Source organism: Opisthorchis viverrini (genome assembly GCF_000715545.1).
Source record: "Opisthorchis viverrini unplaced genomic scaffold opera_v5_89, whole genome shotgun sequence".
Lineage (NCBI taxonomy): Eukaryota > Metazoa > Platyhelminthes > Trematoda > Opisthorchiida > Opisthorchiidae > Opisthorchis > Opisthorchis viverrini.
Genome location: NW_008751744.1, coordinates 480047 through 506130, shown reverse-complemented (window position 1 = coordinate 506130; position 26084 = coordinate 480047). Strand labels below are relative to the sequence as shown.

The window sequence follows — 26084 nt, the reverse complement described above, 5'->3', positions numbered from 1 at the left end:
CAGAGCATTGTCATCGGGTAAATTACGAAACATCGCGGAAGTAAATTTCATTATTTATAGCTACATCTCTTTCTTCCTCTTGTAAATCAATTTCAGGAGAGATAATTGGAATCAGTATGAAGCAACTATATTATATTCAGAAAGCTTAGTTCTACCAGGCTCGTCTTCCCTACTCCGTCAGCTCACAGTACCCACGGATGATATCCTCCACACTTAATGACTGCGAATCTCCATGGTTTACTTAAGAAAGCGTTGGAAAAAGCGCTAATCATCCAATTCTAGCACACACATTTATCTACATATACTCTTCATCCGTGGCATTTTTCTTTATGGCTTAAGTGGAACAGGTTGTCGGATCCAAAGTAGGTGCCAATGAATCGTTTTCATCAAGAATCGCCGGTTCATCAAGCAAATATTAACAGAGAGAAAACGCGCCCTTCCGATTGTAGCATGAACAGAAAGTTACATCCTGTCTCAAGTAAACTTTTTAGGTAGTTCGTCGGTGCTGTTTTAAACAACAGAATATCTCTCTATTTATTCACTATAGGATTTAGGTGCTGACCATCGGTCTGCTTTTGACAGTTTTATTATCCGTTGTACCTTCTGGGCAATAAGCCTAATAATCCGTACGCCCCGTTTCATCTTCCTCGCCAGCTGAAGTCTCTTGCATTTTCTGTGCCATTACTTACGGTCGTCGATCGTTCCAACGGAGCTTTACCATAGAGACAGCGTGCAATGTTCGTAAATACAGTATCAGAGCTGGCAGCCATCCAGTTTATTTAAACGACATGAGAGAATGGGGTTCTCACTTCGCAGTAGTCCATAGCTGGAGTATCTTGAATAAATTTTTCTATTTAAAATCACCTAACCAGTGCATACCCACGAGATTTTTACTACTAATACTTTAAAAGAATTCATCAGTAGGACTAACGTCGTACATATATAACGTTAGGAAATAAAAAAGGACGTAACCAAAACTCGCCGTAAATAAAACCAGCTCAGTATGGTTGGAGCACATTTCATCTCGCGAGAATCCTTAAATTGTTAAGCGCTTTGAGTGTTAATTCTGTGACATTTGCCGATTGCAGTTATTATGCGAGTGTTGTCATTGGATAAAATTATCCTGGAGAAAGCGACCTGGTTTCACAAGCATGGACAAACCTAACACAGTTGATGGTGAAGAGAAGAATGACAATTAGCTTTTGTGCACAGTTTCCTAGTCCAACCGAAAAGGAGCTGACGTAATCACTGCTAACCGCGGACAAACTGATGAGATGAATCCTGGGTAAGGGGCAAATTCACAGGAATGTAAGACATTCCTCAGTCGGCCGAAATGTCACTGATTTGGTTAACCTTTTCTGCCCTGTCAAGCGTACTGAAGATGGAGCCACCGGCTTTGCTATTTTAGGAAAAACAATGGTTTCAACATCGGGTCTTTTAGTTGAAAAGTGAAAAAAATCGGACGTCATCCGAAAAGGTTGCTGAAGATTTAAAAGATTGTCGTGATATTCAACAACTTCTTGGCGGCCGGTATTTTTCAGTCATGGATGATGACCATTCACTAATGGTACACGCATCAATTCCCCAACAGACCGACTGAAATCATCTTCTAAATGATGACTGGCCCGCAAAACCAACTAAGAGGGTGCTTGCTCCATTATTTTTTTTATTTCAGAGTTTCAGAAAACCCGATTCAACGGCTATGTATTAGCTATTTTCGGTTGAGCGGTATTGTTTACTGTTACAATGTTGCATTTTCCATCAGTTCGGTCTACCTTAGCTACACTGCTAATTTTTTTCTGTCTTGAAACCAAACTCGTGGATCGCTAAAAGTGTACAACGCACTAAACTTTTTAAGGACCACCTCACTAATATTTACCGCATATTGCGAAGATCACCAAACAAAATTTGTTGCCTATTATTCTACAATTAATTTGCTGGTTGACGTCTAGTGTCTGTTTGGTGAACGCGGCTGCTGTGGCTGATTAGACAGCATCAGGTGAACCCGGTGTTAAAATTGAGGGTGTGTAACCGAATGACATGATTTCAAAGTTCACTAAGACTTTACCAAGCTTCGCTCTTAAAGTGAAAGATGTTATTCTGACTGATATTCACCGGCGGCCTCTAACGTGCTTAGACAGCCCATGTCAGGTATGGATGTCGCCTTATTTAAGTTTTATTGCTCGGAGTAACCGGCCACAGACCTTGGTTTTGCTGTCTACTTGGAAAAGTGAACACCAAGATTGTTTTAGTTCATTCATGACATGGCCCATTCGCGCTTGAATGGCGCTCGTGCATCAAAGATATTGCCTTCAATGCATAGCTCTTTTTCCAACCCCCCCTCACTTGAGAGCCCACTGACAATGCTGGATTTACGCACCAATTTATCAGCTCCCACCCCCAATGAGCAGCTACCTAGCCCCCCCCCTCACAAGTCATCGGTGAACAAAGCTGCGGCAGCTACAACCACTGTACGACGAGTACGCGGTTATTACAGCTGACAATGATGATGATGATTTGTGAATGGCACAATGCTCCACGGTAGGCACTAGTTGGATATGTTATTTTCTGGTCGACCGATTCGTGGTACTGCTTGTTCTCGCTTAGATGTATTCAGAGGCGGAGAAGTGATGCCGGAGGGAATCGACCTCTGGTGGGAAAAGTTCTCCCCAGTGTGGCTCTCCTAAAAAGCGTCACTCAATCTGGAAGAGGGGAGCACGGTCCTATAAGAAGTAAGAACTGCATCTGATCGTCGGATTCCTTTGATGACTTCGCCTAGTGAGCTTTACGGCACAACTGTAAATCGCGGACCTTGAGGCGTGCGAAAGTTTTGAAGCCAGTTCAAAACGATATTTTGAGATGTCTCACCTAACGCCGCATTGAGTTTCGGGCTGACGTGATGTGGGAATTAATGCATACGGTCGGCTTACCGAGGGCGACAGCCAGGAAGTATGAAAGTATAAAATCTTCAAATGGCAACGTTTGATACTGCAGATATGAATTAGGTGTACTTAGGGTCTAGTGGTTGAACTATAAGCAAAAACAGATAAGGTATTCAGCTATGAGAGTTAGGTTCATAACAATATTCTGTGGATTAACTGACATGGCAGTTGACAACGCAGTTGAATAAATTTCGTTTTCTTACGTTATTACCGGACGTGACTATATTGCGTGGCGTTGATGGTAAGCACATGGTGACAATCATTTGGAGTAAATAGTAATATGACTTCTGAAGGACTCAATGCTGCAAGGAAAAAGTACGGGCCACCTGGTTGAGAGCTGCTAGTAAATTTGGCGAATAGATCTCAGTTCTTTCATTTGTGCAAAGCAAGTACGGCATTCACGAATAGCATTTTTTCATTATTATATTGTTCTTGGTTTCTGTGAAGACAAAGTGGTTTGATGGTTAGAGGGCGCGCACCTCTATCGGTGCAAGCTGTAGCAAGCGTTGTTATCAAGCGTGTCAAGGAACTGGGTTCCGTGACACATTGGATTTCAATAGCTTATTCGACCAGCGGTAGAATCGAGGATATTTAGAGATTAGATACTTTCGTCTTAGTCGACGTTACAAAACATGAGGTATTACTCTTCTATTTGGTACTGCTGTCAACGGATATGGTGACCCTACCCCAAATGCTCCGTAGCAATCTGTTCAAATCCCTCAGATGTTACTGTGGAGGTTTATCTCTTTCGCCCCACTTGAGTGTGCCACCTAGGTGTTCTGATTTTTCGGAAATTCATATGGTGGTCACTGTCACTTGTAGTCACCACACAGGTACGCTTGTTGAGTTGTTCAGGTGTTGCACATGACACTGGAATGCGTCCAAGATATTGCCTTGAGGGGCTCCTTTGTTTGCAAACCAAAACAAAATACGCCATCTGGATTGATTGCCGGAAAATCACATGACAATAGGAACAAACTAGGAATGAATGATTTCAGACATAATGATTGCATCAAACTTCGGTGATTACTCATTGTTAAACAGGCAGGTTAACCTCCCTAACCGTTGATCGAAACAACAGTAGGAAAACGCAGAATCCGGGAGTCCTTTGTTAAAGTCTGGAATGTCATTCAAAATGACATCTGCGTTCCAAAAATTTGAAATTTATGCTGAAATAGAGCAAAATTTGTTGATTGAAGTCTGTACCTAGAAGTTGATGACGATAGGGATAGTCTAACTCAGAGTGCACACACCGCTACATTCAGGATGAAGCAAGGAAAAAAGCAGTTGAACTGGAGGTTTGTAGTGTTAAGGTAACCAGATGCTGTTTCCATAACTAGGTAGTAGCGAGCATTTCCGTTTGAGTCTTGCAAAAACTTCGAGTGCTCCAGTGCTTGCCTGCCTTTCTCGCAAAGCATTGGTATGGTCATCAACAGCTTCGGGTGATATGTAAGCTAGGAAATAGGTATATCGTTGTACAGAATGCTGTGTAGTTTCGATAACGGATAACGGGCACATTATCGGAAGTGACAAGGCGAGCAACTTTATGAATTTAATGCTATCGTTAGAACTACAAAGTATTTATCACCACACCCTGAATGAAGTACACACAATGACGGACGCCCATTGTGGACTCTAAATGGAACTGTGTGTACCTAAACTCATTTGATGCTTCCTCACCACTGGCAGTTATATCATTATCCGCTGTAAAATCAACCAAATTAACCGGAAGGTCTAAAGTGACCTTGTTATCAAGTTGGATGCGAAAGCCTAAAATGGAAATTGGAGTAACTGCATCTTTTTGGACTCCTTTTATCATACTCTCTCATACTACTAGCTGTCATCTCGGTCAAAAAAGTCCCCAGTCTTAGGTGGATCGATGACCAATCCTAGCTAGAAAATAAGAGTGCTTGCGTAATTTTTCGCGGTCATTTTCCGGAACTTCTTCAATTCGGCGACATTCTGGAAACGGGTTGAAACCGTAGCCTTAGTTCACTGTGATTTTGTTTATGCAATGGGTTGGAAATCCCACTACTGCTGGATTTATTTAGAGAAGTTATTCCTGGTAAATAGTGAAAAACATGGTCTGTCGATGGACACAACAGTTGTGGATCGACAGAAACTGTTTTGCTATGTGAGGAATACTCTCTTAAAATGGATTTGGTTTTCTGATCATGGGTAAACATAAACCGCTACCAAAACTCCATTATTTTCAAACTTTATCAAACCATTTTCGACTCTATGAGGCAAAAAACTTAATATGTAAAAAAATAAGATAATACCGATTGTTGTTGCCCGGTCTGGTTTTACTCACAGAATCCTCACTACTGGTTTTTCCAATCATGCCGTCAAATTTGACCGATAGATTTATACGACTGCACTACACGTGATAATTTGGGGCTTTCCTCGCTATTTTTGTTTTAAACCAGACGAAAAAGCCACCTCATTTCATATTCCACTTTTTTCCAGAAATGACTGCTTACTGTCAGCTGCTCGGCAAAATTGGGTTGTGTAAATATGGTTGATTAAAACGGAAGAGGTTATCCGACTATGGGTAATCCTCGGTGCTGTCATACCGGCACAGTGAAGCCGCAGTTTATTTGGATCAAAAACCTGTTTATCTAACGTCATGTGGAATTTCGATTAGTTTTGAGAGCGACAGAATTTGACGGAAAATGCTGTGGAGAGGGACTCTCGCGGAATGTTGAATTTCTCGGAGAAGCTCAAATAAATTGCCGCCGGAGTATTTGATTTTTGATGTGTCTAATTCAAATGTCTTAGGTTTCTACAGTCAGGAAGACAGTGTACTCTCAAAGGGGAATTTGCCTGGGTACAGCGAATCGGTTGGCAATCTTGAACCAGTAAATAGGGATAACATTTTGTTCTCTTGGTCAAAACCTGAGTGTTAATGCACCTTGTCATCTGATGGTCGGCTTTGTTTTTGGAATGTAGTTTACTAAACCTTCCAGTGTACCGCATGATGCCATAAAAACAGAATCATTGTCATGACATCCTCTAGATAAATGTGCCGTACAAAGACTGTCTCCTTTTAGCTGGTACAGTATACGTAGAATAGCAGCGCAATTTCGTGACTTTACATAAGATTTCTGAAAGCTCGGTAACAATAGTTTTGCTCGTCTTGGGGTTCTTCTGATGGTAAAATTACTCGTGGGCTTTTGAACAACTTTCGGTGACCTCACAAAGAGCGCGGTCCGTCGAAAAAACTCCCTATACATACAGGTGTTTACTGGTAAAGTGAAATCTATTCCATGAGAAAGGCTCAACTACAGAATGCTCCGGTAAACTCTACATGTCTGTCGTTTCCCTGAGTTCCGCTCATCTAGACTTGTTTTAGACTGGAAAGGAACCAAATACCTGATGTTTAACGGATGGGTTGCCATTAGGTGGTAGATTTGGATGTCTTTATCCAAAACTCAGAAACAGCGGAGGAAGGAGAATAATGCGGACGACAATTAATGACAATTAATGACCGACAATGATCGACAATTAATGACCTGTTGAGAATCTGAGCGGCCTCACTTCGTTCTCGTTGTCAAATCCGAGCAACCATAAAAAGGACCAGAGTGATCGAGGCAGAAACGAATAACATCGGCATTTTTCTGGCATAGACGTCTGTCAAAAATAATACCCAAATCACTTTAAAATACCAATATACCAAGTTGTTGGCGGCTCCGGTACCTCTACTGGTTTGTGATAAGGCAACCAGGTGATAAGGTGTTGACTAGTTCTTCGAACCTAGCTAATGACTTGTAAACCCTTGGCCACTAATGGAAGGAACGTCATGATCAGGTTTAGACTGATGAGGAAACGTTTGAAAGCCAATCGCCAAGATCGATAAACTGCTCAACAGTCACTCAATTGATAATCAATGACCGGATAACCTATGTGAGGGTCATCACACGATAGAAGAATGCAACTGATGTTCATGTGATATGGTCTTACGGATGTGCAGCTTAATTTAAGTTATGAGCTGTTTTTACCTTTGGACCGTGGTCGCTCCTTTATTACACAAAACCCGCTTCGCTTGCTATCCGAATTTCTTCTGAAATGCATTGAGTGTAATGAAGCGCACAGAATGCATTTTTGTCTCTTCAACAGTGCACAGCTTGAAGGCGAACAAAATCGAATGCATCGAGAAAGCAATAAACCGGGACGCTTTGTTCGTAAATGTCATGCACAGAAGAATGCGCAGTGTGCCCCCGTCGACGCCTAGGCGTAACGCTTTGGGGCCAAAAATACAGCGCCTGATTATAGCTCCCCATTTTTTTTGCTAAACAAGTTGACTTATGAATTCCCCTGGCCGTTTCTGAGTTAAACCAATCTTATACTCTGGGGTTGTCATTACGTCTGCCTGGTGAGTTGAACCATGGGGTTATTATGGCGAACTAAGACTTTTCGACACCATTTACACTGGTGGTGGATTTTTCACCAAGAAGTGGTTCCTGTGGATTATGTTCTCCAATAAAGATGCAACGATAAAGTTACCGAGACCGACAAAAATCGTTCTTCCCCGGGAAGGTTATCTACCAAATAAACACTGTAAAAAGGTGAGCCACATTGTACCCAGTCCATATCACACTGAACCTATTGTGTTCGACTTGAAAAAGGTACAGCTGAGAGACACTGTTTTACTGACAAGTAAAGCAGTAGCAATGCAATGTTCACGTGCAAAATAGGCTACCAACTTCTGTCGGATAAGCCACAAATAGATTAGCAGCAATTTAGTGCACAAACATTTCATTAAATTAGACCAACCGGTTTCATTTTCGAATGTAAACATGGTGCACGAGATATTAAGTTCCCTCCTCTGCAGGTAGACAAGAAACATGAGGCGGCTGTTATGTTCCTTAGGACCGGCTCACAAGAATCTTTGGAAATTTTCTGTCACAGGCGACCGAGCGTCAATTTGACTGCGATTCGGCCCCGAAAAATTCAGCAACCTCGACTACATGAACCTAAGATATAATCATGCATCCATAAAATACACCTCTGCACTTATCATCAAGACTTGATTCCTGTGTATAACTCTTTGGACAAACTCACTGATATTCGGAAGACTTAACAAAGTCGAACTTAAAAGCTCCGTGTTCTGGAATAAATCAGACCCTGATCACCATTAACTGATTAGGGGAAACATGGCAGACAACCTGGATTGCACTTTGTACATTCACATTGTGCCTCGAACAAGCATATTCGCGTTGGCTGCACAACGTTTCACAATCACTGTGCTGTCCAATCTGGATATTGTTTCGAATACTTCTTGAAGTTGCCTCGTTGCAATACCAAAATGTGGTGTACAGCATGGGCATTTTAAGTAGTAATCACAGATGCTTGAAGTAAATTGACTCTTACTTATCGCAGCAGTCGATTTAAGACCGCCTCAACGGTATAATACCTTGTTTTGGCTATCCTTTAAATGAATCAGATTAAAGAGTCATCCCTTAGGGAAACGCCCTTCAAACGTTTAACTCATAAAGAAGCCTTTCCTTTGTACAAAGTCGAAAGAAATTTGGCCTTCTCATTATCTTACTGATACGTGCTCAGTTGTAAAAATCTGGTGTTCAGACACAAAAACCAGGCGTTATCCGCCGCGTCGTGCAATCATGCCGTTTCCCAAATTCTTAGTTTTTCTGTTTAGTGGGATTTGGGTGGGTCAGCTGGATCTTTGATGTACGGCAAAATCAGTTAGCATTTGTTCATCATTACACATTAAACATACTTACTTGCGTAAGTTTACTTGTACGAAACGGCAAATAAGAGGTCGTGTTGTTTCCCATGGCCCGAATGCACTCTTTAAGAGCCAGTAGACTTTTGTTGATTTCTCCACTTTCCAGATGCTGAACGCGATTCAACGTCGAGGCGCTATCCACACTCCGCTCGTTTCCAGCCAAATCAACCAAAGAAAAACGTCCATACAAAGGGCCTGAATAATGCGGGTTTGGGTACGTGCATGGTGTTGATGCGATTTGATAGCATCTCGGTTCACTGTTTTCATCAACCTGCTGGAATTGGCGCCGCTTGCGATCTTCTGGAAGTCGGTTGCGAATGTTGATCTGTTAAAAGAAAAATAGCCGCTAAAATAAGTTCGCTCTTTTAACTCACTTCGGAGAATAACCTCAGAGGTGGAGTATCGATGTGGAATTGTATGTGTGAGTAGAGCTAAAACTTGGCCAGCAATAATGTGGTTGATATGTTTGATAGTGTCATCCCATAAGAATTTAAAATTCTCATTCGCTACTTAATATGGCCACCGTTGGATTTAGCTGGGCGCCACCTACCCTACGGCTTAAACCTGATGTGCATATTTGGAAGAACCTAGTGTTACATCTCCTTTTACCGTATGGAACAGAGTTTTCAATACACATGCCCCTTAGTCCTCCTCCTCATTGCGTGTCCCAGACAAAATGTCTTCACCAGCAGCTGTTTATTGTCGCACTTTGAGGTTAATACTTCACCTTTCGTCTATGCCCATCTTCAGAAACCCTTTGTAACATTTTTGAGTTCTGCAAGAGTGATTATTTGTCTAGAACTTTTCACTTGGAATTTGGTGGCCGCTAGTTATACACTGTAGTCGGTAATTCAGTGATTTTGTCGAACTGTGGAACTTCTCCGAGCTGCGTGAAGCAAACGAAATTTACAGAAAAATATGGTTGCCCTGAGCATTCAAGCATGATTGAAGGTTTTGTTTAAACGGTATGTTGGTTGAGGCAAACCTGTGAACGGCGCGCGGCAGAAAGTAACTTGTTGTGTGGCATTCCGATAACAGGCGTTCAACATAGTAATTATGATTTAACACTTCCTGTAGATGAGCACCTTGTATTTGTTTGTGTCACCGGGAAAACGTACGCACATTTACAGCTGGTTGGTTTTTTTCGACTCTTCGAATGAAAAATTTCATTTCCGTTTAGCCAGTGGAACAAAACTACGAACAATATTATTAGAACGCATGTGCAAGTAGAAGTGCCTTGGCGCTGAAAACTAATCTCACAACTGCAAATAAGAGCAGATTTCAAAGCAATGCATCATTTTCACGGGTTGTCTATTTTTCCATTTGCTTCCAAATTCATTCGTAGGTTCTTAATCTTTCTAAAGCTTTCAACGTAGACAGAGGGTGCCTCCATAGCAGACATGATCCTTTTCGTTAAATTTGCTGGTTTTTGCACTGAGTTGAGGTTGTGAATCTGTTTTAACATGTTTTTACAAATCTTTCTTTTCTGGAACTGTTCAGTAACAAAAAAACGACATTTCCGCGTAACAAGGCCAAATTACTTAACATGGCTTCATCAAAATAGTGCTTATCTACAGGCTCTTTTTACGCTGTTCCCGAAACACCACTATCTTTGAGAGGAAAATAGGTTTTAGACCGCATTTGGGTAGCCGCTTTTCGGTTGCTATTTCTGTTTACTCAGACTGCGACCGGATATATTCAGCGAAGAAAACTAGCCGCAGGAAAGATTCTGAAGTTCTTCCTGACTGAATTTGGGGGTTGCTTCTTGTCAGACAGTGGAAACTTTTCGATGATAAAATGAACGGGAAACTAAAAATATGAGTTTGAATATGGTTTGGTATACGCAAAAAAGGCACCTTTCAACCTGAGTGACTAAAGTGTTCCATTTTCGGAGTTATCTCTCTCAGGTGGTTCAAGGAAGGTGGGATGGAACTATTTAGCCCTTTCACCCTATCTGTCCCAGTTCACGGAAGGTGGGATGGAACTATTTAGCCCTTTTCCTTAGGAGTACAATATCATTTGTATCACCCCCTTGGGTAATAGCACAGTTTATCCAACTGTTTGTTGCGGCATCCAACAGCTCCGTGGTTACAGTTTGTTGTGAAACGAAAAGTCAATTTGGCCAACGAACTCAACAGATCGCCTAACTTTTTCTTAGGAAGCATCAATGGTTGATCACTATTTTTGAGTTACCAATAACTGGCCGCTCAATGTCACGATAAAATATTCACTTTACGTGATGACTACTCAATACAATTTCTACGAATTTGAGGACGCGTTTCTTCCTGAACACTATTACTATTTAACAAGTCATTGCAATCAGTCACTGCAAAGTGGCGCACAACCACAGAAAAGCCATAAAGGAAGAAAGTTTCGGTAAAATGTGGATAGAAACGGCGGTGTCGGGACTTATTCCCCAACGCTCTGAATCTAGAAAAAACGGTAATGAGCTAAATACCACTGAAACAGGCACAACTGAGCACCATGTTGGGGCAATACGGCATCGCTGGGATTGACGAAACATTCTCTGAGAACACCGCTAGACGCAAGCTCAACATACAGCGACAGTCAGGCACTAGCTAGTTATTCAAGATAAGGGGTGACAGTAATGTTTTTAGCCACACGCAACTGCGCAAAAATAACCTCAGCCTGGAAAACAGGAAGACCATACAGCACTTAATTTAACTGAAATCGCTTTCAAATCGCGTCGCTTCGGCATCTTGTTCTGGTCCCCCTGGATTTTAGCCAACAAGGGTTTGGGTAGTAAAATACTGTTTTCTTTGTTAGACGATGGTTGGGCATATGTAATACATGACCCAAATACCTAATCAAGTGCGTCTTATCTGATAATACATGTTTTGGGGTTTGCGGGACGTTTATTGTTCACACTCACATCAGTCTCGTTTGAACACACGTCCTATTGTCCTGGCACAATTATTAGGGTGATTCCACTTCAAAGAGGGGAGCACTGGACTCGACTTTCGCTCTTATTAGAGCTCAGCAGAAGCGCATACCCAATGGCCGTGCCGGGGTTTGAACTCCGGACACCTGACATGCGAGGCGAACGTGTTACTACTAATCCACAAGCGTACGTTGGACGCATCTGAATTCTCACGTCTGAACGGGCGAAAATGTTCACAGGAGGACGTCTTTTCAAACGAGAGTGATGTGACTGTGAACAATACACATCCCGAAAATCCCAAAACATGCATCAACAAAAGTTGTCCAGCGGGTTTCAAGCGTCTGCGGCGTTACCCGACTGGGAAAACTTGTGCGGGCCAGTCGATCGTCACAACCAGGACAGTTACTTGGTCGTTGTATCGATGGTGTGTCGGGCATGCCAGTCACATCTTATCCGATGCTTTGGCGAAACCGACTCAGCACCTAGTACTTTCTGTTCCAATGACTTCACAACAAAGAATTTAAAATGCCTCCTCTGAGTGATTTAATCGAAAAGAACATTGGAAAACCAGTGTGTGATAAAAATCAGCGTCTAGTTCATTAGGCAGTTGAGCTGACCCTCTATCCATATGCTCATCCTTTACATTTGACCCGTTCTTCTTGACCCACTGTCCGTGAGCATAGATCCCTTCAGATGAAGAAGTACTTGTATGCCATTCTACTTCCGGTTGCTATCAGATTACCGGACAAGGTGGGGGGCTTCTCCAAGCTTGTTTCTATCACACTGCAACGCGTAAGACGCAAGTCCGAAAAAGTGAGATGGGAGTTTCATCTGATGAAGGATACAGTGACCATCTATTTAAGTCACATCAGTTGTTTGGGCAGTGTTACACATGCCGCCGACCAACAATCCAGGTACCTTTAGACTTTAGATGGGACTTCAATTCCATAGATTGATCATTTCTTTTTTATTATTCTCATTTGAATGGAGATCCATCAAAGTCTTCATATACTCTTCCTGCTGCTCTTTCTGGGTGACTGTTGAGGTCTACAAGATTCATCACAGCTCAAAGGAGTTCTTTATAAGTTGTCCCCTCTCATAAATCTTGGTACCAAAATCACGGTTGGGGGTGAAATAATGGACTTGAATTGTCCGAACGACTATAAGTCGTTAGCGCAAAGTGCTTTACCAGAAATTTAGAGACGTTCGTATGTTTTGGCTTACTTTTTCACGCTCAAATTGGAAGGTATTATTTCAGGATTGCCCATCGTCTCACACTTCTCTGAAACTTCAGAATGAAGAACTTGACTTTCTTGACCTGATAGCTTATTTTGGCAACTGCACAAGTCATCAGGATATTGTAACGGACGAAGTCAGTGCACGAATAATCAAGACGCGAGCAATGTGAAAAAGACTTGCGTCATTATTGGCATCAAGGACAATTTTTTTCTGAAACTGAAGAACCGTGCGTACAAGACAGTTGAAAGAGTGGTCTTAACTTATGGTTATGAAACTTGGCTTCTCTGATGCAGCAACCTTGAATACCTCAAAGTTCAGATCAGCGGTGTTTTTGTAGCTTAGCAAGACGTGGCTGGCTGCAGCGAGCGTGTACCAGGATCATCATCATGAGAGATGGCGACATTGGTCTTAGTACTGACGCTTCACCACCGTACAGTTGCCTAATGGGGTATTTAGTAACAAGTCTGAATCTTTAGAGCACCAGATTAAACGTACAAGGCTGGGTTAGTTGGAGCATGTATTACCTACGCGTGACCACTGTCCGCCAAAGCAAGCATCATTAGGTATCTGAAACCAGTGTTGGCAAAAGGCTTGCGGTAGATAGCCATGACACAGCAACGTGAAATGAAAGCGACCACTAGCAAACTGAATGTTGTAAGGTCTTCGCGCCTTCATGGCTTGGGCACGTTAATAAAGACTATCCATATTATGGTACGCAACCGATCTCACTTGCGCGTACGCTGTCATTTCCCAAACGGACTGCTCAACTAAAGTTCGCCTGTTATCGTGCAATGTCGAATGGGTTTCGCAGAACACGCTGGATTGATTCCGCTTAAGGCATCTTGATTCGATATGATGCACTAGTGTGTTTATCTTGGTGCTGTCCGTGGTTGTCTCCCTTAAGAACATAGTGGGTTTCTTCGCTCTAATTTCTCACTCCCCTTTTTTATTCCCACTCTTTACTAGGGCTTTCACCCCTCATAATTTCATGACGGTTAATCGCCAATGTGTGCTACTGGTGTGCCGCTATCAACGATGATGATGAGTCGCTTATGGACCGTTTTATAACGCATGTGCTGCGGGAGGTTAACGGCTGACATTTTACGGGTACATCGGTGATCGAATACTTGTCTACATATAGGACAGTCCAATTTTTAGGGCCACAGAACAGACTATTATCGAAGTAATTTTGTAGGCACAACGCTTTAGCACCAGTCACATTCGTTTCTTACCTCGAGTGTGACGCATGTAAAAGCCTGTGAACTGAATAGATGTGGCGCACATTTAAACCATTTTAAATTGTACAGTACATCCACCGTTACTTTACCAAGAACTTATGGTCAACTGGACAACTGATCGAACAGAAAGCTAAATTTTGCACCTAACTGCCCCTGCCTTGAAACCGAGAAACAAAGTTAGACTGACAAGGAAAACAACGGCATATTAGGTAAAACGAACAACATGAGAAACTAAAAAAGGAGCGATTTAAACCTGAAATATTGCGTGTGATCGGCTAGATTGTTCATTGGCCAAAGTTTGTCCGTTCGTTCTGAGTTGATAGCCGTGTCTCAGTAACCCCAGCGTTGTTTTAGCATCTTTCACCAAGTACTCACGCAGTCCAAGCAATTGCACTGAGCCAAATGAATCTTCCATCACACGGAGTTGGAGCTTTTGGTTGAGTAGATCATATACCTGAATGAATCACAAGTGAAATCACCACAATCTTCGAAGAAAACTAAAGGGTAAACCAAATAGAAAGAATTTTTCAGTTCAGTATCTTCACCGGTGGTTTGTTTTCATCAGTTGGTGGATGCTCGTTAAGAGCCCGTCAAAAGCATTCCAATTTCAATTATACGGCTGCTGACTGTTGAATCTGGGTCAGCTGCGTGTCACACGGTCAATCCGTCGACGCCTTCACGCTGAAGTAAGAAAGGCTGATTCCTTGAACAATGAAATCTTGTGGGAGAAACGACTTAGTCCAACGCTAAACATCTTCGCTACAAGGTATCGTCGCTGGCGTATCCTTGTGGGCGTTTCTCAACATCCAAGGACTAGTTTACGATTCCGAATTGAGAAGCAACCCATTAAAGAAGATGGATTTAGACTCTTGTGAAGTTAGGCTTCTTCAAAGTTTCTGCGATAACCGTTTGGTGCATATTGTTGTTTGGAAGTAGGCAGAGTTTAAATACAAAATCTGCTGACATAAAAAATCAAATTAGCCTCTCTGGAAGTTGGAATATCTACAGTACTAGGCCGTGTCCAGAGTCTGTGCTGACCAGGTCTCATTCAAACCACGTCCAGTATTTAACATCGTGGATTAGCCGGAAAAACCGAAGACTAATGAATAGTGATTGCCCAGTTTTTTCGGTTTTTCTGAATTGCGAACTGAGCTGGGCACCCAAAAGCAAACGGCCAATATTTCCCTGCCGGATACTAATGCAGGTCTTCAAACGTTTCTTCACTCCGTCACTCATGTTGCTGATCCTTCCGATACTAGGTTTGCAGTGTATAAAGGATAGCGTATATTCCCTATACATTTTTTCAGAACATAGGCTGCCTAAATTGTAATTTATTCCCTCGAAACACGTTCCTACGGGGAGGCGAAGACCAAATTTATGAAGGTACAAAAGCTGGTCCTGCAAGACGCTATCAAAGGAGGGCTCCTGCTGTACAAACGCTAATAGATAGTCATTTTGTCTCATTCTTAGTGTTTGATTGTAACAAACTGGAAACAATTTACGTGCACAGTTGACTTATTCGTAAGCCCGAACCAAAGCAACTAACTTCAACTACTGTCTGCTGCTGGAATACAAGAAAGTTAGCAATTTCGAAGGTCCTATATTTAACTGATTACTCAAATCCCTTCTTAATAAGTACACACATCCAAAAACGTGGTTCCCACATGAGACAGTCTTTGCATAGTCTCTCAGTTAACCGCTACAAAGTGTTCCATCTCAAACTGAAACTTTCACGAACAGAATCTAGCTAACTTGCTTTCTGTCGGGCGGCTTTTGGAGAATGTTACACCTCTATCTTAAGCTCCTGCCCACTGTATTAGCCAAGTGCACTTATTTTAGCTAACAGCCGAAAACGTTTTTCGCCATCAAATTACCCTGTCTTTTCACGTGTAGAACTGCATTCACTACATAACACTTTCTTACTCCGTTGTTCGATGGTTCCCCATGCTTTCTTCTATGATCGACACCCTGCAGATAGGAGACCATTTGCATCACAAAAGCTCCAGGGGGGGTTAACTGTTGTGATTAACTTTACTTCTGATTTATTCAAACAGTTTTAATCCCAAAACGCAATCAATTCCAATCCAAAACTTTTCTCACACTACGTAGAGGAGTTCTTCAGTGGCAGCCTGCACCGTTGAACACTGCGGACTGTTTTTTCCATACAAGGAAAATGCAGCAACGTGTTTGTTCAGCTGGGTTACATTATCCCTACATACTTTGTTTACCGTAATTTGTAAACGTTAAAGTTCCATTGGAATTTTAGAATTTGGAATCTCGGATCACAGGCTACGAGTAAAATGCTGCTGAGTTAAAAGCCAAGAGTACGTTACTACGTAATTTGCAAACGTTGAAATTCCATTGGAATTTTAGAAGTTGGAATCTCGGATCACAGGCTACCAGTAAAATGCCGCTGAGTTAAAAGCCAAGAGTAGGTTACTAAACTCTGGTAATTACCAAGTCGGTCATTTGACGGCGGAAGGATGACAAATAGTCATCCTGGATGCCCTTACGAACGCTGAGTTTGTTGTTCGAATCCACTGGATTGTGGTCGTTTAGATCCCTATTCGGTATTTTAGTAGCCTTGTGTCAGACGGCTGCTGACTGTTTGCAGCGCTCCGTTCGTTTATCTGAATCACTGACTAAAACAAACGAAACCCGATGTGGGTGAATCGCGTTGACCTCTAGTTGTACGTTGTCAAATACTGAGATGATTGGTGGATTGGCTTTGGCCACCACTCGGACAGCTATTGGTTGTCTCTGTTGCCCTGTAATTTGATGCAAGCTCTGTGTCGCCTTCTACCCCTACGGTAGTTTATTACTAAATTTTGCAGCAAAATACGGAATTATTTAGTACCGAACAGAAGGAGTTCAATACTTATCTCTAGGTTAACTAACATCCTGAAATCTAGGTGTACTTGATTGTGAACTTGTGAAATATTCTGTAAACGGGCGATGAATCGCACATGACGTGACGGTACAAATTCAAGCACTCTAGAAAGGCTGTGTTTGGCCGGGTGTTGATAGTAACGACAGGTTTTTATAGATTCATTGAAAGGGTACCTAATCCATGTGCTAGTTCGTTAAAAATGTGGGGAATTCGATGAAAGGAATAATGCCTGATAATTTGGTAAATGAAGTGGATGACTACAGAAAATTCATTGAATGCGCAGTGCCCGACATTTTTAGGGTATGAATTCGTAATATTTTCAACTTCCTCAATGGATAAAGAAGTAAGTTGAGTACGTTCACCCACCTTGTTGCAGTAGATTTCAAAATAGTTGACGCTGACCGTATAATCCGCAGAATAGTTCATTTTTTCGTAAAGGGAAAACAAGTCTTCAACTAAGGAGGATAGGACAAAAGGTAACACGTAAGCGTTCGTATTATATAGCCAAAACCAACGGGGGGTTGAGTGATAGTCGAAGGCCCCAGAACCAGTCTGATAGGAGTATGGATATGGTGAGAACCGACAATTTGCTTCTACACAACTGGCAGGAGCTTTCTAATGTGTAAAACATGTTTTCGTTGGTAAAGGTCACTCAAACTCGAAAAGACGAGTACTGGGTGAAGATATTTGAATCACCGTCTAATCCACTTTCATTTTCTCTGGATGCTATAATGACTTTATTACTTATAAATCTGTCATACCGCGTACGTAAATTTCACAACGTTTTGCACGGAACCATTCATGGGTATGCTCCATCCTATGTGCTTAAGAGATCCACAATACCCAGTTGACTTTTAAACGTTCAAACCCAAGGTTTGAACACAAACATCACAGATATAGGTCAAGGCTTCACCTGGTCTGCAAAGACAATGATTGTAGAAGAGGCATTTGTACATCATACCAATGAGTAAAGTCCACCATGGATGAATTTCAATGTCACCAATATACCTATTGGACTAGCAACGGACAAATAAGGAGGTTCAATTTGGAGAAAAGAAATGCGAGTCACTCCAATTATCATCCACAATTTTCGAATTTACAAAGTTTCCCGAGCATACTCGCCCCACAGTGATAAGCTCAACTTCCACTTTGTTTTTGCCTGGACGGTGAGAGGTGTGCGGTACCACTCTTGGGCAACAGGTGACCACAGGAAAAACGCACTCTGATTGTGAAGCGACCACGCCCAACAAATATCCTCATCAAATTTACTGATATCTGCCATGAATCCAATGTTATTTGCTGCTTACTTACATGTGTACGGTTTGAGGGATGTGAAGGCCACCAAATCCCGTGGTTAAATAATAGCTCAAGGTTTTACCGTTTCCCCACAATCCTGATAAGAATCAAATCTCTGCCGCTCTATCATGGCACGTCAAGTTCTCAGACGTGTGTCGGCGCAATCGACAGACCATGGTCAGTCCGACAGACACTATTCACATTAAACTTGCACAGGTAGGGCTATTATCTCCAACTATGCAAATATGCTCAGGAAAAGTGATGCCACCTTAGGTAGGAAAAACGTTGTGGCGGCCGAGAATGTTTACACCAAGGGGGCGGACACAATCATTTAATCAGGTGGAGAGGCAGAACAGGGTTGAAAACGCCAGTCTTTTGAGGGAAGGGGAAAGTGGCGCATAAACCAACCACATATATTCCACATATGCATGCAGCAAAAATGGACGACTGGATGTAAGAATACAATTTGGTGGTGACCCAAAGGAAAGTCGATCAGAAGGCAAAACTTATTTAGACTCGTTGGTTAGGAACAACCCTCTTCCACTAAATTTACGGCTTTGGAATGTATTGGTCGCTACATTAAGAGCCCAAAGACAAATAAAAACCGCAGTGCGATTTTGATCAAAGACCAAATATTGGATTATTGGAAATGTAACAAAACATCTTTTGGTAATATTGCTAATCTTCCTCACCTGCAGCGGACGAGGTAGTTAGGCAGGATGACGCAATAAATTTCGACTAACGCGCCATGCACGGCTGATCAGCTGCTATTCTCGAACAGCAAATCATTGGGGTCGTGTAAACTCCGCTAGCACAGCGATTTGAAAGTATTGGATTATTGGAAATGTAACAAAATATCTTTTGGTAATATTGCCAATCTTTCTCACCTGCAGCGGACGAGGTAGTTAGGCAGGATGACGCAATAAATTTCGACTAACGCGCCATGCACGGCTGATCAGCTGCTATTCTTGAACAGCAAATCATTGGGGTCGTGTAAACTCCGCTAGCACAGCGATTTGACAGAAACACGGACGACTATGACCCTAAAACTGTCTCCTGGCTATTCAGAATCAGGAACAGTGAAGTCACAGTATTTTATTAGTACAACAGCATGTGTGGACTCGTTCTCTAGATCAGCATAAGATGAGGTGAAAAACGAATATACAGAAAACACTTTGACGCCCTCAGTTAATCGGTGCTCTCTTTCAATAGAAATTCCAGTAGATCAGGTATATCGAATAACTTGGATACGATAAATTTGAGAACCCTGCATCGATCTACTCTGTTAATCCAAACCGACAAACACCATTGAAAGGCATCTAGCTTGAAATTTGAACTGCAATGAACACAAGTATGCTCAGTCCCATCCCAACTTGCATTTTTATACCACAAATTTTCTTCAGTTTGTGTGATATGAAGAAGTGGCAATTAATCCGCCTCAAGCCGCAGTTCTTTTTCTCCTCACTCTCATGCAACCACTTCAGTCTAATTCCTTACATCCATTTCACGACAGTGCCTAGTTGGGCCTGCTGACCCCGACTACCATAACAGCTGTTCATTCGCGGACCTCTTAAAATGCCTCTAAACCAAGTTCTGCTTTTTTAAGCTGCTGGCCACCTAAACCTAGGTGACGTCTAATCTTAATGGTAAATTTCAGTGGATCTGTTTCACATTGCTACTCGCATCTTCCTCACCTTGTCAAATTGTGCTGTTGGGATCCCTTGCTCAGATATTGTCTTCTCTTTCGGTTACCGCGGGGTGACCGTGTAGTACAGGTGTTCTAATTTTGATAAGTGATATGAATGTCTAACTCGGCCAAATGCCTCCAGAGGAGGCCAAACTATGAAGCCTACTCGGGAGTGGCACTCACCGCACAAGTGCTTGGAGGCGACTTGTTTCTTTACGCGCTAAAAAAACTCATTTGCTTACAGAGGGATCAAACTTTCAGTCCAGGTGCTCACTGGTTGCTATCTGTTAGTCACCAACCCCTAGCCAGCATCATTATTAATGGCGATTTAGATGATAAAAAATTGTTCAACTCTAGCACCCTCTTGGTGCCTAGCTACCATGCTACCCGAAGGAATCACAAGGGGTGGAATACTGTTAGATTGCCCAAGCCTGAAAAGAGGAAGTCGGTCAGTAAATTCGCGCTCTAATCACTTGAACCATCTTGCCACGTTTGAATGATAACTATGGAGCGGTTGAAGAATGCACTCTCACAGGTTTTAAAAGCCTTCTGCTTGAAGCCGGCTGTACACCCTAATGAACACTGGCATGTTTCCATGATCAGCACCTCACAGTATTCTTAGTTAAACTGTACCGGTAAAAAACGGCATTGACAGTGCACGCAGAACCTTCACACACCGAATAATGGGCCATCTGAGAAATTACAGGCAGTGCTGATGGATAGCAAAAATCGGAGAAACGGGGACTGATTTAAAGGAAAAGCAAACTCTATTTCAGCTAGTCAGACTAAATGGTCCGACGAGGGTGGGTGTTAGTGAAACGGTCCCCAGAAAGGGAATGGGATCTCACTTCGTCCACAGAAGCGTTTTCTGGAACGATGGACTAAACTTCTTAAACATCTCAGCTGGTCCACATTAACTCAGCCCCTAGGAGAACCGTACTAACCCGGATGAAATGTCGAAACCAGTTCGTGACAACGAAAGTTCAGCATGATATTTCGTTGCTTCAATGTAACAAAGCACCTGGCGACTAACATTCTACACTACTGTAATGCGGTGGCGGATCCCTTCATAATTAATCTGACGACCATCACGCCGGATGGGGAACTATGATGAGGCCAACCAACGTTTGGTGACTTCAGCTGATAAGGCTATGCCACAAGCCAATGGCAACCGTGAACCATAGCTATCGTTTTGACTACGTAACTCCCCAACTTCCTAGCGAAATGGGCAAAGAGAACCATTAACGCTAATGAACTCGTCTCTTGGTGAATGAAGCGATAACAGCTGGAACCCTTGGACTTCGTTGCAGAGTTTTTAGCTGAAAAACTGAACTGCAATGGACCACGACAGCCACCATTCACCGATGAGTCTACGAAAAACCAAACTACTTATCGCTCATCGTCTACTTTTACTTCTAGTGGTTCGGTTCAGCCGTATGCTTGAGCGTTAGATGTGTGGTAGGTTCGTTTGTGCTTTTCACAAAAGACCGATTGTTTGCCGTGTATGTTTTCATGACTCACTGCTGCAAGTACCGCATCTAGTCCTCATGGCTGAAATTTTAATCTCGTGGTCACAGATTTTACCCGTTTATAAATTGGCCTCACTCTTCCCGAACATGTACGCTGCAGACGCGAAGAGAGCATTTCCACAGTATGACCGTAATGTAGAAAAGAGTACCCACCGAAGGACGCTGTTTTTTCGTTAGCCCCTCTGTATGTCTGAGAGTGGGAGCTCGGTGAAGTCAGCTGACTTGTAGATCATGGCGAACTCACCTATATAAGGCCCCGGGACTATGGCACATTCGCTATAGTTGAGCATTTTCTGAATGCCTAGCAGTGCGATGGATACACTAGCAAGCCAATAGTTTGTTTTCTGGAACAACGCGATGGGTCTACGTGGTAAATTGAATTCACCTTGTTAGTTCATTGCACTAGGGCATTAAATGGGGTCTTTGAAGTTCAAGCATTTATCATTTAGGCAAGTTTGTTCCTCATGTTGGTCGTAAGTTAATCCCTTGAAATTAAAAACTTTACATGCATTGCTAATTTTCCGAGGTCTGCCATCTTCCGCCAGTGTTTCGATGGGGATAATGAGGGTGGCGTGGATCGACTGGTGTGTGCTTGACATTTTCAGACATATAACTGCTCACCTAATTATTGAAGCGGATTGAAAAGTGAATGAAATCCCGCCGAAAGTCAGGAGAGTCATCAAATTTGCTGAAAGAGTTAGGATCTGTGAGCATTATTTTCAAGTGACATTTGGACACTCTAGGATGCGGGAACGCAATGCACTTTCACCGATCTAATTTATACTTCTGGCAGATTCTGATGAAACGTAAGATTTTTGGGACTTCATGGAGACAGTCCACGTGTTACAATAGCGGTGTTTGTATCTTACTGTGGGACATGTTTGAACAATTTACGCTGTCGTTCTCCATCATTCTCCACCCAAGTAATAACTGCTGATCTCCTATCTGAATAGGTTCAAAAAACTAATAGCCACTCAAGGTGTAGAATGCACGCATGATCTGAATGTGATGAATAGCCAGCACTGGAGACTAACCTTGACTTACCGACCATACCGTATATGCCACCTTCCACCACTGGTAGGCGGCTAGATCCGGACTTTGGTCCACCCATGGTAAATGTTTTGCCGGATCCCGTTTGACCGTAAGCGAAACAAGTGGCCATGTAACCCTGAAAGATCAGATTGACCATTGGAGCGGCTGTGTGTTGATATACCTAAAATGGCAACCACAAAGAACACTGATTTTGTTGTTATGAATTCCCGACTTCAAAGATCGGCTGACAAACCGGTTCATAGGTGAGGCTTTATCTCGCAGTCATATGGCCTTATTCATTGTGATGGTGTCCTGTTGCTTTTCTGGTGATCACCATAACAACGGTTAACAAATGAGAAGCAGGCTAGAGTTCTGACGCCCGGAGTAAATCAAAATTTTGGACAAACCAACGATCCTGCAAGCCTTTGTAGCCTCCGGCGTAATTGCTATCTTTACTACTGACTCTTGCCACAAGCGGGAGCGGATACATGTCCGGAGAACCGACGAATGCGTTAAACCTGGAGGCTGTCAAGAAGTGCGCACACGCTTCCTACGAGACAACCTTTTTTCCGTTGTTGATTTCCCATTCTCAACCTTCTACAATTCCCTAGACTTCAAAGTGGCATGGACAGACTTCCGCTGTCTTTTGCGCCTTCTCAAAAACGAATACAGTGCAAAACAAAAAATGGCTTTATCACTTTTCCGGTTGTTTGGCTTTAAATCGCGCATCAAAACTTAGGAAGCTTGAATAACGCACTAGCATGTACGTCTAAGTTACGAGAATTTGAGTACCAGCGCTGGGTGTACTTCCATTCGTTGGTTGCAGGACACCCTCTATATTGTCTCAAATGACATGAACTGCCCCAAACTAATTACGGCATACTGATAGCTTAAAACCTTTTACTCGTGCTTGAATGTTCTTGAAATCCATGTAGTCCTATGCGTTATTAGGATCCACCTATTTCCTGCATATTCTCCGCGAAATTCAGGCCGAATGTTGACTAATCTGATGAACAATTTACGTTTGGCTTCCACATTATTTTAAGTGAATATCAAGCTCCGTTCTGGGCCGGGGTGAAACGCTGGTAGAGCCAGTCAAAACTCCAGGCTATGTAAAGTAATTTATGACGGATCGTCACTGGAAGAAAAAAGTTATCGACAGCTGGGGAGAACTGTGGTGATTTACTGTCGAACAGAAAGCTGACAGATGAATTGAGGCTTGAAAAATTACAAGTCTCTTCGGCCTTTGTGACCGAATTATGCATGAATATTGCAGCTAGTGGCAATAGGCGCTGAGTGGAACTGCCAGCCATTAATAATGGGTTTACGGAGTTATCACTTCCAACATCATGGATAGCAAAATAGGAACGAATATGTAAGAGAAAAAGAAGGGAGAATCAGCGACAACTTTTTTCAGTTAGCCGGATGTTGGCACCACGAGAAGGCCGGTGTGGCATGAGATTATTTGTAAGTGTGCAATACTGCCGTGGTGCCTAGACCTAAACAGGAGAATAACTAATTTCCCCAACCAAAGCCTTTGGCTCAAAAGTTCAATCGCAAGGTAATGGTGGCTGGCGTAGGACAGTCAGAGCTGCTTGCATTTCTATGGGGCGTATTCCGACCTCCCAAGTGTCACATCTACTCCTCCTATCATAAATTAGTGGTTTAAAGAGGTTAACAGACAGTCACATCGTGGTAAGTGCAAGTCTGTCCGTGACCCATTAAAAGGAAACGCTTGACTGTAGATTGCCAATTAAATTACGCAGACGTTTCGCCTGTTGGAGAATCCTCCTTTTAATCCGTTCGCAAATTTTAAAAACTTTCTTAGGTTTCGTTATTTGGTCTCATATTTTGAATGGACTGATGGATTAAATAATCAAAGGATTAATGTTTACGCGACAGTCCGACAGTTAGACGGTCGGATATTCGTGAGATTCAGCTAGGATCCGGTTGGGTATCACCTGAATGTCATTTTAGTCCGTAAGTAATTATATTCCGCCAGTTGCAGTCTGGTGTCTTAGGCAGCTTCCCCACCTGATAAGCGTCAAAGGGGTCGGTAGTGCACCGTCGGAGAGTTTTCAGCGACCTTTTAAGTAGTGTAGTGTTATGTCAAGAAAGCGATAATTGTGTCGATAAGGCGGCCATAGAGATGTACCATTTTTCGTGCTTTATACGTGGAGGGAACGGAAGGATGTAGCCTTCCCGTTATTGGATATCAGTTTCTTACACCTGTGGTTGGATACGGTATGACCTTCTGCTCACTTGAATATGTGAGTCATACATGGCGCATGGCACACGGCACATATGGAACATCACCAAGCACAGACTAAAGTATGTTCTTTGTAGCTGGCTACTTGTTTTCTGTTAAATATGGTTCTAATAAATTGTGATGTACATCAAGCTTTCCTTGCTATCTGCTACTTGCCAGAAAAAGCAAATTATTTTCTCCGTCCAGAACGTTTTTTCCAGCCGCATAGGATTACCACGCATTCAGAATCAGGCAAGTCAGCCGCGAAACTGAGCACGGAAAAGCTCTGAATGTCATTCGCTTATTCGATGCCTTTCAGTTCATCCGCAGCTGTCGAGTCACATGCAATCAATTCTATCAGAAGAACCGACCACTGGGCAACGAAAGCCGTGATATTTGAACATCTGTTAATTTTCGAGGCAGGTTAATAAGTGGTACGGCTTCACGCTAAGCTTGATTGGCTTTAGTCTGATTGCTTGGACGTTTTAGCATGCATAGCTCTTGCACAAATAAAATCCCGTTAGAGTAAAGTAGAATTCTGTGGACTCGATTGATGATTGCCAGTTCGCGAATAGGACATCCCAGCAGGGTTTGAGAGGTAGACTGGAGACCCGGAAGTAAGAGCGGAGCATGCGAAATTACAATAACACACATGGATTCCATCCAACTAGTAGTTAGAAGTCCATTTTGGCGTCTTGTGTGTAAGTAGTGCAAGGAAACATTTGAAGTATTAGACAACCGTGAGTCAAAATTCGGATTTTGCTAGACATCCAGCAGACAATTTGCATGAAATTTGTAAAGACCACCGCTACTTACGATTGAGAATTGAGCAAATATATCCACTAATATTTCGCTGTATCAAAAATGTATTTCAGCAGTCAAAATAGGGAGCAGTGGAGCTTTTATCAGCAGCTCGAAAAATACACTATCATCGCAGTAACTTTAGTTATGTGGTTAACTATTTCAACAATTGTCAGGGTCTGAAAGCCTGAACTCTTTGGTAAGAAATTAGTAGACATGAAGGGACCACTCAGAGTTATTGAAATTGCGTATCGCGATTAATTCATCTGAGAATACCAGCCTAATTATCAATAAGACATGAGACAACACTGAGTTTGTGGAGTCATCTTTCCCGAATGGAAGAAAACCATACATCCTGTGACCCCAGAATGAACATTCCTCAGACCTTCGAATGAAAATGTCACCTCACCAGAGAAAACGAAGGGATCCTAACAGCCGCGCAGCTGGGAACTGGTTCAGTAGCAAACTGGCTGGGTAAAGGCCACAGACACCTGGAATGAGTAACTGGCGGCGGGGGGGGACAAAATTCAT

The 26084-nt window shown here is 42.6% G+C and overlaps 1 protein-coding gene across 1 annotated transcript in view; it reads right to left on the bottom strand.

The window, feature by feature from the left end:
- Positions 1–26084, bottom strand: part of T265_04966 (hypothetical protein) — a gene marked incomplete at both ends in the record, with an annotated part of 58880 nt that overhangs the window by 17009 nt on the left and 15787 nt on the right. Inside the window, 4 exons of the mRNA XM_009169843.1 lie at positions 8687–9016; positions 14324–14524; positions 17327–17415; positions 22517–22685. Of these exons, the coding sequence (XP_009168107.1) occupies positions 8687–9016; positions 14324–14524; positions 17327–17415; positions 22517–22685 (789 nt within the window). The remainder of the gene's footprint in view (positions 1–8686; positions 9017–14323; positions 14525–17326; positions 17416–22516; positions 22686–26084) is intronic.